Below are 13,500 nucleotides of genomic sequence, written 5' to 3' on the forward strand. Positions count from 1 at the left end.
GACTGCACACGAATTTTGTCGGCCAACAACAGCCGACTGCAGAAGTGATGTCATGTGATGGTTAACTTTTCGTGTGTTTTTTCTTCTCTGAGCATGCCCATTCTTGCTCATCTGCTGTTAGTCGGCCGAATTCTGTACTAACTGGGGAAAAATCGGGCCGTTCTGGTGTTGGCCAACAAAAATTTTAGAGCCTGCACACCCGATTCTGTTCGGCCGAAAATTCGCAGTCGGTTGTCGGAAGCATCATACTAACCAGTCGACAATCGGCCGATCTGTCAGTGGCCGAATATTTACGGCCGACAATTGCTACGTGTGTACGGGCCTTATCATGAGTGAGATATTGGCTGAAGAGAGCTCAATAATCTGGCAAACAGGAAGTGCCAGATTATTGGGACCAAACCCCCATTTTTATTTATGGATTGTCTTCAGATTTGGTAGTTATTTCTTTTGCATTTGCGCGCTATTCTTTTTTAATATACATGTCTTTTGGTTCATAGCTGCAGCAGCTTTAGAAATACATGGGTATGCTCCCCCAAATTTTTTGCCTGTTTATTATGTATTCGGTCTGACCAGACTATCGAGGTTGAGCAATCCTCCCCACCCCCCCCCCCCACACACACCTGTACTCAATCAGTGTCCACCATCTAGTGGATATAGTAGGAGTCCCCTGTAGTGCATTTGCACATCCTTCCCAGCAAGGAGTATTATCTCCAAGGGTTAGGCTGGATTCATCTCTTTTTCATGGATAGTGTAGGACCCACTGATAATGGGGTACTTTGACGCAGTAGTGGGCTTGAGCACGATATGGCCATATGGTGGGACCAAACCCCCATTTTTATTTATGGATTGTCTTCAGATTTGGTAGTTATTTCTTTTGCATTTGCGCGCTATTCTTTTTTAATATACATGTCTTATGGTTCATAGCTGCAGCAGCTTTAGAAATACATGGGTATGCTCCCCCAAATTTTTTGCCTGTTTAGGAAGTGCAAAGGCCTGACTAAAATAGGAAGTTTATGGGAGCAGCAAAGAGTTCACAGTTCAAGACAAGCAAGGTTCAAGGCAGGATCATTCAGGGAATTGTCCAGGAAGATGTCCAGCAAGATGTTCAGCATCCAAGGTGGCTGAGCAAGAAGAGTTACTACCAGACACAGCAGAGGTCCCAGGTTCTGATCCAGGCCCTGACAGTACCTGTTAGTGGAGCTTCAGATGATGATGGTGGCCTCTTGCACAATTCCCATTGTGCTTAACCCCTTGTGGTGGAGATAGGGACTGCTAGGGCAGGTGAAAGGCATAGGTGCCAGGAAGTTGGAGATGTGGCCTTAAACTTGGAAATGCCCGTGGGATGAGCAGAAGTAATAAGTCAGGTCACAAGCCAAGTTCGGTAACAGCCAGTCAGATAGGTACAGAATCACGATCAGAGTCCAGGTCAGAGGCAGGCAACGTGCTGACAGTGAGATACAAACTCATCAGGCAGAATCTTAGTGAAAACTCCAGGCCAGGGTCGGTAATATGAATCAGCAGACATAAGCAGGCAAGGAGGGTTCAAAGAAGAATCAGATGGAGCTGGGTCAGTAACAGGATCAAGCAGGCTTTCAGGAACACATGGTATTGTTTTTTGTTTTAGATTTTGATGGGGTATGGAAGGGTTAGACCATTTATGAAGTTTTTATTGCTTTTTTTTTATTTGTCATTGACATATACAGTAGGTATGACTGATCTATGAGGTTACAGAACTGTGGTACATTCTCACTTTGTGGTTGAGGGATAGCAGATGGTAATCATGTGCCTAGATAAGGTCAGTTTTAATTCACTTGCATTCAAGCTGCAGAAAATGTTTCCATTGTAAAATAAGCATGGTCAGCTTGTGTTCCGTGACTGGGGTCGGTCTACACAGCTGTGTTATAATGAAAGTGAAACAGATAAGCTTAGCATAAATATCACAGCAAGGGGACCATAAGTCACAAAAAGAAGATACAGGTCACAACACTTCCTTCATCTAAGTCGTGAGAATTGTGTCCATGAACGAAACAAGTTTACTATAAATATCCCAGCAAAGTGACCAGAGTCCACTAGAGAAAATACAGATCCCATTATCTCCTCCAGGTAAGTGACAAGAATCACATCTATGAAACCAATGAAGATACAGATCACCGTGTTTCCTCAAGGTAAGTGACAAGAATTACGTCTATGAAAGGGATAAGTTTAGGTATAAATATCACAGCAAAGTTACCGGAGGCCACCAGAGAAGATACAGATCACTGTGCTTCCTCGAGGTAAGTGATGAGAACTGTGTCCATAAAAGGGACAAGCTTAGCATTTGGTAGAAAAGGGATCAGAGACCACCATACAAGATACAGATCATTGTCTCCTCCCAGTAAGTGATGAGAATTGAATTCATGAAAGGGACAAACCTAGCATAAATATATATAAACGAAAAACAATCAGCGCAGACAGGTAAGTGTGACTCAATATAAATGGAAATGTCAGCTGAACACCCACCCAGGGCACACAGCAGAAATCCCAGAAAAATATATCAAGCAAAACTGGTGCAGTGCAAATCCTCTAACTAATATTAATAATGATGAGAAGGCACTAATAATGATGAGTGGGCTCTACAAGCCACCACAAAAGCTCGAGGCAACGGCAGCAGCAGTGGGTGACGTCAATCGAATGCGACTCCACCTCCCGTACGCGGCGTTACATCCAACGGGACTTCATCAGCGGGGGACGCTGATGAAGTCCCGTTGACGCTGACGAAGTCCCATTGGACGAAACGCCGCGTACGGGAGGTGGAGTCACATCCGATTGACGTCACCCGCTGCTGCTGCCGTTGCCTCAAGCTTTTGTGGTGGGTTGTAGAGCCCACAACGCTGAGTTTTACTGATGTGCCTTTTATGTCTTCCTCAATGTAAGTGCATTTCTTCTATTAAAATCGTATAGCATTAGCAGTCTGGACTTAGAGGCACCCATTTCTTTTTTCATGTCCATGTCCCTTGGAACACCTGTGAATATCATTACATGGGGCATTTGTCCATGAGCGGTACCTGGTCCTGAATTACCCTAAGATGTATGTTCGTGAACCTGAAGCCAATTGTTTGATGTGATATTCATTGCGATTTTTGACCTCTGGTGAAACAGTGGTCAAAATATGAGGTGAGGGCATATGTGTGCTATCTGGTGGAGGAAGTTCACTGTGTGGAGCCGTTATTTTCTACATCATCTTTTAACACAGATTGCACTTAAGGACTGATTTTCCATCTTCTGGGACTTTTAGATCTTCTCATCATTATTAATATTAGTTAGAGGATTTGCGCTGCACCAATTTTGCTTGATAAACCTAGCATAAATATCCCAATAAAGTGACCAGAGGCCACCAGAGAAGGTACGGATCCCATAGTCTCCTCTAGGTAAGTGATGGGAAATGTGTCCATGAAAGGGACAAGCCTAGTAAAAATATTGCAGAAAAGAGACCAGAGACCCCCAGAGAAGATACAGATCACCATGTCTCCTCCAGGTAAGTGATGAGAATCATGTCCATGAAAGGGACAAGTTTAGCATAAATATTGCAGCAGTTACCAGAGGCCACCAGAGAAGCTTACCGGGCTTCCTCCAGGTATGTGATGAGAATTGTGTCCATGAATGGGACAAGCTTAGCACTTTGTAAAATGGGGATCAGAGGACACCAGGGAAGATACAGCTGATTGTGTCTCCTCCTGGTCGGTGATGAGAATCTTGTCTATAAAAGGGGCAAATTTGGCATAAAAAATGCAGCAGAGTGACCAGAGGCTACGAGGGAAGATGTAGCTCACCGGGCTTCCTTGAGGTACCGTATTTTCCGGCGTATAAGACGACTGGGCGTATACGACGACCCCCCTAATTTTCAGGTTAAAACATAGGTTTTGGGCTATACTCGCCGTATAAGACTACCCCCCTTCCGAAGCAAGGCAACACCATTGAAAAACATCAGATTTCTCATAGATCTCCAAGGTACCCCAAGTACTGTAATACATGTAATCTCTCATAATATCTCCAAGGTACCCTAAGTATAAGTATTACCAGTAGATGTAATCTCAAGGAGCTGGCTGTGTGGGAATCCTGTATCGGTATACCGTATGTACCGTAGCTTCGGCTACATACAGTATACCGTGCTGGGCCAATCACAGTGAGCGATGTATTCTATTATTGAATGCAAAGCCTGCTCGGATTAGCAGAGTCAAAGAGGCAGGCTGATGTTACTCCACCAATCCGAGCAGGCTTTGCATTCAATAATAGAATACATCACTCTCCCTGATTGGTTCAGCGCGGTACAGAGATTACATCTACCGGTAATACTTAATAGGTTACCTTGGAGATATTATACTCGGCGTATAAGACGACCCCCCATTTTTGGGGGATTTTTTTGAGGTTCAAAAGTAGTCTTATACGCCAGAAAATACAGTAAGTTATGAGAATTGTGTCGATGAATGGGACAAGCTTAGCATTTTGTAGAAGGGAGATTAGGGGACACGAGGGAAGATAACAGATAATTGTGTCTCCTCCAAGTCAGTGATGAGAATCTTGTCTTTGAAAGGGATACGTTTAGCATAAATATCGCAGTAAAGTGACCAGAGGCCACCAGATATTGTCTCCATAAATGGGACAAGCTTAGCATTTAGTAGAAAAGGGATCAAAGGCCACCATAGAAGATACAGATCACTCTGTCTCCTTCTGGTAAGTGATGAGAATTGAACTCATGAAAAGGACAAGCCTAGCATAAATATCCAAACAAAGTGACCAGAGGCCACCAGAGAAGATACAGATCACCACATATCCTCTAGGTAAGTGAGAAGAATTTTGTCCCTAATTAGGATTAGTTTAGCATTTTGTAGAAAGGGGACCAGAGGCCACAAGAGAAGATAGAGATCACTGTCTCCTATGATGAGAATCATGTCTGTGACAAGACCCTTGCTCGCTCGCTTCCGCTCTCCCAACACTCCTCTGTTTCTAGTGAGTCAGCTTGCAGATCGAAACGTCTGATGTTTCGGTCAACCAAGGCTCCGGGATCCGAACTACAGCTATGTGCTGTTCAGAATCCATTAGAACAAACACCAGGCAGGCTGTATGTAAGTTCAAACAGGAAGACATTTATTGGAAACACACAGCACACTTTTATACAGAATTTGGAACATCCTGCCCCCAACAACCGCTTTCCCATTGGTCGATTGCACAGTACATGCCGTTCTCCTTCAGGTCCTCCTTAGCCATGCAAATGAGGACTTGAAAATGAGTCAGCAGGGATTGGTCCGATAGCTTGAGTAGAAGGACTGTTATGTGTAATGAGACAGAAGCCCCCAGGGGACAATCAATGTACACAATAGCCAGACACAGAACAATGGGAGGTCATCAGCACTCAGCATGAGACAGGGAAATCCACATTCCCTCCCAATACACAAACAAAAGGAAAGCCTCTCTGACACTGAAAGATATGTAACACACACAGCACTCAGAAATCACAGACCTCATGGCAAATGGGAACACATCTCAATATTTCTACATGGAGACATTTCTGACAAATATGAAGCAATCCAAACCATCACCCATCTGTCCTTAAATTCCAGTGACGGTGAACACCGTCACAATGTCCATGAAAGGGACAAGCCTAGAAAAAAGATATGGCCTCATAGTGACCAGGGTCAACCAGACAAGGTACCGACCACTTCAAGGTAATGAGAATTGTGTCAGTTATTGTATTCTCCTCCATGCAGACTGTAACAGTATGTTCACATCAGGTATGCATTCTCTGGTTTGTATCATTGATCTTTGGTGGAAATGTCAAAAATAGCGATACAATTCTAACCTCTTCCTCAAGTTATCCAAAAAAAAAATGCTAGGGTTTTAGTTTAATAGAAGTGGAAGCAATTAAAAAAAAAGGTATAATGTTTCTAACATAACTTCTTAGAATTCTGACATATTGGTCCCCCTGATTTGGGTCAAGTATAATGTAATATATTGAAGCTTACCGGGCCCTAGATGTGATGGCTCCCTTAGTTGTCTTTTTCAGGCTTTTTTTCCTTTTATTTTAACCACTTAAGCCCCGGAAGATTTTACCCCCTTCCTGACCAGGGGGTATTTTGCGATTCGGCACTGCGTGACTTTAACGGACAATTGCGCGGTCGTGCGACGTTGTACCTAAACAAATTTGACGTCCTTTTTTTCCCACAAACAGAGCTTTCTTTTGGTGGTATTTGATCACCTGTGCGATTTTTTGATCATGCGCTATAAACAAAAAAAGAGCGTCAATTTTGCAACAATAACAATATTTTTCAAATTTTTTTATATGAAATTCCCCCAAAAAAATGTAAAAATCAAAATTTTTTAACATTTTAGGCCAATTTGTTTTATGCTACATATGTTTGGTAAAAAAAAAAAAAAAAATCGCAAAAAGCGTATTTTGATTGGTTTGCGCAAAAGTTATTGCATTTACTAACAAAGGGAAAGATTTTTGTCATTTTTGTTGTTTTTTTTTTAACGAGTAATGGCGTCGATCTGCGATTTTTTTTTTTGCGGGACTGCGACATTGCGGCGGACAGATCGGACCCTTGACTGACATTTTTTACACTTTTGGGGGTACCAGTGACATTACTACAGTAATCAGGGCTATACATATGCACTGTTACTGTAAAAATGACACTGGCAGTGAAGGAGTTAACTTTAGTGGAGAGGGAGGGGTTAAGTGTGTCCCTAGGGGCGTGTTTCTAACTGTGATTGGCTGTGGCTACTAGTGTAAGAACAGAGATCAACGGTCCTACATAGTAGAACCATGTGATCTCCATTCTTACACAGGGGAGAATGACAGGCGGGTTTGTTTACATTAGCCGCCTGCCTTTCTTCTGGTGTAACGGAAGATCGCGAGTGCCCGGCGGACATCGGGTCCACCAGGCACACGCGCGGGGGGGGGTCCGTGACCACGCTGGAGCAGAAGCGCGCCTCCGGCGGCGCGCGCTCGCTCCCTAGAGCCTCACAGGCTAGCCACATAGACCTACGTCGCTTTGGCTGTGAGGGGCTGACCGCCGCAGTAAATAGTCGTGCGGCGGTCATCAAGCGGTTAAAGACAATCACCTCAGAACTGGTTGGATGAAAAAGGCTTAACTCTGGTTTACAACTGCAAAAATAAACTTTATTGGCAGTGCAATCAAAGACAATGAAAAAATCACATGCTAGAAATGTAGCAAATGATGAAAACCAGTGGACCTGCTGTGGAAGCAAATCACACAAGCTCACACATAGTCGCACACATCCAAGGGCCCCATCCATCCATCCACAGCCACTCACACCCAGTCCCTGTAAATGCAAAAACATATCCCAGTTTTAAACCGGATAATGAAGCTAATCGGGCATGAACTGGTGGTGCAATAGAATGCCTGTAACCGAATCCCTCAAATAATGCGGACCAGGGACAGTATCCTCATCAATTCAAGGCATACATTACAGCATTGAGGGGAGCATGATGAAATGTAGAAAGGCCATCTTGTAATCAAGCCCAGAACAATAGTGTCCACTGTCCCTTCTGTATGAACATTAGGAAGTCCGCGGGATTCAAAATAAAAAGAGGGGGGGGGGGCTGTGACAGATGCAAGCAGTAGGGTATGGCACCCAGTATAAAGGGCCTGTGTTCATCAATGCAAAACCACCAAATTGGGTGCTGGTCAGTAACCCTGGGTCACGTGGGAGGGACCCATGAACGTCCTCCTGTGGATGGAGTAAGAGTCCTTATGACATTGGTGAGGTGGACATGAGGAATCGTAGTGTCATGGCGCTGAATCAGCGTGCAGCTCATGGAACGGCTCTAGTTGATAGAGAAGAGTCACCGGGGTGTATGTAGCTCAGATAACAGGGAGAGGGACAGTGTGCTGGTCAATGACTTGGGGTGTCCACACAGTCAATTATCACTTTAAGCAAGGTCCTAACCAGACCTGAGTCTCTCTTACCGACCCCTCGATGTTCACCCGGGACTCCTACAAGTGCTGCCGCCACACTTCCCCATGTCTCTGTAGATGCCCTATCCGGCTGTAGATACGGTACTCTCCTACCGCCGTCCCTCGATGCTGCGTCACTTCCTGCCCACGACCCGGAAGTCAGCCCTGTGATGGATTGCCGGTGTCCGCAGAGATGATCAGCTCAGGCGTGGCTAGAGAGGATGGATGAAAGAGGCCAGCACGTGACATCAACGCGTTTCACGTGCGTGACTCACGCTTCGTCAGGACGACAAGTTCCTCCACCCCAAAGTCGCTTGACCATGTTTTTGTGCACGGGTTCAAATCATTTGGTGGAGCGGGGTTTATGGTGTGGGATTTTTTTTTTAGGGGTTGGGCTTGGCCCCTTAGTTCCAGTGAAGGGAAGTCTTAAGGCGTCAGCATACCAAGTCATTTTGGACAGTTTCATGCTCCCAGCTTTGTGAGAACAGTTTGGGGATGGCCCCTTCCTGTTCCAACATGACTGTGCACCAGTGAACAAAGCAAGGTCCATAAAGACATGGATGAGTGAGTTTGGGGTGGAGGAACTTAACTGGCCTGCAGAGTCCTGACCTCAACCCGAAAGAACACCTTTGGGATGAATTGGAGTGGAGACTGCGAGCCAGGCCTTCTAGTGTAACATCAGTGCCTGGCCTCACAAATGCGCTTCTGGAAGAATGGTCAAACATTCCCATAGACACTCCTAAACCTTGTGGACTGCCTTTATAGCTGAAGCTGTTAAAGCTACAAAAGGGTGGGCCAACTCAATATTAAATCTAGGGACTGGGATGCCATTAAAGTTTGTGTGCGTGCAAAGGCAGGCATCCCAATATTTTTGGTAATATAGAATATTTTACAAAAAATTGGGTTATGTAGTGTGTTTTTTTTTTTTTTGCGTTAAAATTAAAACATTTTTTTTTGCCCTAAAAATTGTTATGAAAAACCTGCAAATACCGTGTGACATAAAAAAAATTGCAAAACCCACCAATTTATTCTCTAGGACCTCTGCTTTAAAATAATATATGTTTGGTAAGTAATTTTCTAGTAAAAAAATTCAAATTTTTACCTGAGAACAAAAAATGCCAGAAAAGACCCGGACTAGAGGTAGTTAAAGAAAAGAGAATAAAGTCTGCGCTCGGTTTACTTTTAAGCAGCTGCTTAGGTAATGACAGTCTGCAGGGATGCATATTTAGAGATGTAGTGCTTGTAACAGGAAACCACCGAGTGACTGCAGGTGCAAACAGCATGACCTCCCACCACAGTGTTCTCAGGTATGACTCACCAGAGCCATCGCCCCCCCCCCCCCCCCCCAAATTTGGTCATTATGCCTCTATGTCGTATATAATCAGAAGATAGGAAGCCCCTCGGCTTGTCCATCTGACCAGGTCCACCTAGCAGGATCGCACTTACTCCAGAAAGCCCCTCAGGTGCAGCAAAAACACCCATAGTATCATCATAAAAGGAAAAAGTACTAGATGGTTCAATCAGGGGCGGATCTAACCTATCTGATCTGGGGGTGCAGTAAAAAAAAATCTGGGGGGGCATAATGTCAACACTGTGCGAGAAGTAATGTCTGATAGAAATGTGCAAAAGGAAAAAAAAATTTTTTGTCTTTTTTCAATTCAGTATTTACATAAATTTGTTTAATAAATTTGGTTAATTCATTTTTCAGAATTAATTTAGCTTATTTGAATCAATTAAAATTTTATTCAAATTGCATTCAAACTCAAATCAAATTCCATTCGACTTCAAATTTATTCTATTCAAAATGAACATTTTGGAAGATGGTTATATTCTTTCTATTCCATTCGGGTCTATTCTTTTCTTTTATTTTCTGCTCTATTATTTTCTATTCTATTCTATTCTATTTTTTTCTATTCTTTTCTTTTATTTTCTGCTCTATTATTTTCTATTATATTATATTCTTTTCTATTCTATGCTAATTCAAATTTTTTCTATTCGAAATTCAAATTTTGGAAGATGGTTATATTCTTTCTATTATATTCTATTGTCTATTCTAGTCTAATTCAAATGTATTCTATTCAAAATTTTAATTTTGGAAGATGGTTATATTCTTTCTATTCATTGTTTTTTTTCTATTCTAGTCTATTCTATTCCATTCTTTTCTTTTCTATTCTAATCTATTCTATTCTTTTATTTTCCATTCAAATCTATTCTATTCTGTTTTATTTTATTATATTAAAATTCTGGGAAATGGTTATATTCTTTTCATTATATTCTATTTTATTGTTTTTTTAATTATATTCTATTCTTTTCTATTCTTTTCTTTTCCATTCAGATTTGAATTTACTCTATGAGGTTATATTCTATTTTATTCTATTCTTTTTTTTTTTCTACTTGAAAGCTCAGTTAAAGAATACATTAGTATAGCTTAAATTAAGATCGCATCCATCCCTGAATTGTAACAACAAAACATGGAAGGCTATTCCCGGCTAGGGGCTACCTCCAAGAAAGAGCGGGGGAATGGGATGTTTAAGATGCTTAAATATGAATTGTATATAAATATATAGAGTAATGATTTGAATGACTTTTTTTTTTTCTATTATACTCTTTTTTTATTCTATTCTATTTTTTTCTATTTTATTGGAATTTATTTTATTTGAAATTCAAAATTTCAGAAGATGGTTATATTCTTTCTATTTTTTTCTATTTTTTATTCTATTATATTCCTTTTTTATTTTATTGTATTCTTTTTTTTCTATTTTATTTGTTGGTATTCACATTTTAATTCATTTTATTTGAAATTCCAATTTCAAAAGATGGTTATATTCTTTCTATTTTATTCTATTATTTTCTTATTTTATTCTGTTCTTTTATTTTCTGTTCTATTTTGTTCTGTTTTATTATATTCTTTACTATTCTATTATTTTATTTTCTATTCTATCCCTTTATTTCCTATTATATTTTTTGTCTTCTTTTATTTTGAATTATTTTCTGTTTTATTCTATTCTATTATATTATTTTATATTCTATTTTATTATTTTCTTTTTTTTTTCTATTTTTATTATTTTCTGTTCTATTTTATTATCTTTGGAAATTCAAATTAGATTAAAAATTATTTGAATTTGAAAACTATTTGAATTTGATTTGAAAACTATTCAAATTCAATTTGAAAACTATTCAGATTAAAATTTCATCCAAAATTTTGTTTTCGTTATTTTTCGGATTCATTTATTCATTGTTACCATTGTAATAATGAAAAATGTGTTCAAATTTCAATTCAGAACGAAACAAAAAAAATCTTCCCTTCACATCAGAAGCCCTTCATCACATTTATAAGTCTTCCCTTCACATCAGATGCCACCCATGTCATCAGATGTCCCCCCTTCACATCAGAAGCCCTCCATCACATCAGAAGCACCCATCACATCATAAGTCCCCCTTCACATCATAAGCCCCCCCTATCACATCATAAGTCCCCCTTCATATCAGAAGCCCCCCTTCACATCAGAAGCCCCCTTGACATCATAAGTCCTCCCTTCACATTAAAAGACCTCCATATCATTAAAAGTCTTCCCTTCATATCAGAAGCCCTCCATCACATTATAAGCCTTCCCTTCACATCAGATGCCACCCATATCATCAGATGTTCCCCCTTCACATCAGAAGTTCTCGCTTCACATCAGAAGCACCCATCACAAGTCCCCCTTCACATTAAAATACCTCAATCTCATTAAAAGTCTTCGCTTCACATCCAAAGCCCTCCATCACATTTTAAGCCTTCCTTTCACATCAGATGCCACCCATTTCATCAGATGCCCCCCCCCCCTTTACATCAGAAGTCCTCCATCACATTATAAGCCTTACCTTTACATCAGATGCCACCCATGTCGTCAGATGTTCCCCCTTCTCATTAGGGATGATCGAACTTTTGAAAAGTTCGGTTCGACCAGAACACCCGAACTTCACGAAAGTTCGGCCCGGATTTCAGAACCCCATTGAAATCAATGGGACCCGAACTTCTGTAATCAAAAAACACAATTTTTAAGCCCTAAAACCCAATAAATGCCCCTAAAAAGTGCCTAGGGTTCTGGGTCATGCCCCATTAACTATTAATCACACAAAAAAAAGTTCTTAAAAATTGTCATTTTTGATAAAAAAGCCAATTATTGAAAAATTAAAAAAAAAAAAAAAAAAAAGAGATTTTTTGATTTTTACTTTGGATTTAGTATCTGGGGGGTCTAAAAGGTGTACATGTGAAGTTTCAGGTCTGTAGCATGTCCAGAACCATAAAAAAAGATCGTTTGTATTAGAAAACTTTAAGCACAGGAATATGGCTTCTCTGCTGTAACACCTTGCCGGTTTAATAGAAGGCATTTTTTTGGGTTCTTTGCAGTCAGGAAAAACATCTGAACTTGTGTATAGCGGTACTGTGCACAAGTTCTGATGTTTTGCCTGCCTCCAAAACCCTCCAAAAAATGCCAGCAAAAACACACCTGGGCATTTTTTTTTTGACGCTAGCGTTTTTTTGGCATTTTTTGGGGTTCTTTTGAGGCAGGCAAAACATCTGAACATGTGTATAGGGGGTATATATACACATATATGTCTGAATATATACCCCTAGACATATATAGGTGTGATAGTAGCAGAAATAAATGCTTGCGCTAATGAAATCATTTACAGTAATATATTTCTGCTACTATCACACCTATATATGTCTAGGGGTATATATTCAGACATATATGCCTATATATACCCCCTATACACTAGTTCAGATGTTTTGCCTGCCTCAAAAGAACCCCAAAAAATGCCAAAAAAAACGCTAGCGTCAAAAAAAAAAATGCCCAGGTGTGTTTTTGCTGGCATTTTTTGGGGAATTTTGGAGGCAGGCAAAACATCAGAACTTGTGCACAGTACCACTATACACAAGTTCAGATGTTTTTCCTGACTGCAAAGAACCCAAAAAAATGCCTGCTATTAAACCGGCAAGGTGTTACAGCAGAGAAGCCATATTCCTGTGCTTAAAGTTTTCTAATACAAACGATCTTTTTTTTATGGTTCTGGACATGCTACAGAGCTGAAACTTCACATGTACACTTTTTAGACCCCCCAGATACTAAATCCAAAATCAAAAAATCTCTTTTTTTTTTTTTTTTTTTTTTTTTAAATTTTTCAATAATTGGCTTTTTTATCAAAAATGACAATTTTTAAGAACTTTTTTTTGTGTGATTTTGTGTCTGGGGGGTCTAAAAGGTGTACCTGTGAAGTTTCAGCTCTGTAGCATGTCCAGAACCATAAAAAAAAAGATTGTTTGTATTAGAAAACTTTAAGCACAGGAATATGGCTTCTCTGCTGTAACACCTTGCCGGTTTAATAGCAGGCATTTTTTTGGGTTCTTTGCAGTCAGGAAAAACATCTGAACTTGTGTATAGTGGTACTGTGCACAAGTTCTGATGTTTTGCCTGCCTCCAAAACCCCCCAAAAAATGCCAGCAAAAACACACCTGGGCATTTTTTTTTTGACGCTAGCGTTTTTTTTGGCATTTTTT

The 13,500-nt window shown here is 40.5% G+C and overlaps 1 protein-coding gene across 1 annotated transcript in view; it reads left to right on the forward strand.

Moving 5' to 3' along the window:
• Nucleotides 1–3,486: 3,486 nt before the first annotated feature.
• The window catches only part of LOC309547576 (ecto-ADP-ribosyltransferase 5-like), a 295,670-nt gene continuing 285,656 nt past the window's right edge, over nucleotides 3,487–13,500 (forward strand). The window contains exon 1 of the mRNA XM_082247448.1: nucleotides 3,487–3,514. Coding sequence (XP_082103574.1) covers nucleotides 3,502–3,514 — 13 coding nt within the window. The 5' untranslated portion in view covers nucleotides 3,487–3,501. The remainder of the gene's footprint in view (nucleotides 3,515–13,500) is intronic.

The sequence above is a fragment of the Pelophylax lessonae genome (genome assembly GCF_965119305.1).
Source record: "Pelophylax lessonae genome assembly, chromosome: 2".
In the NCBI taxonomy this organism is placed as follows: Eukaryota; Metazoa; Chordata; class Amphibia; order Anura; family Ranidae; genus Pelophylax; species Pelophylax lessonae.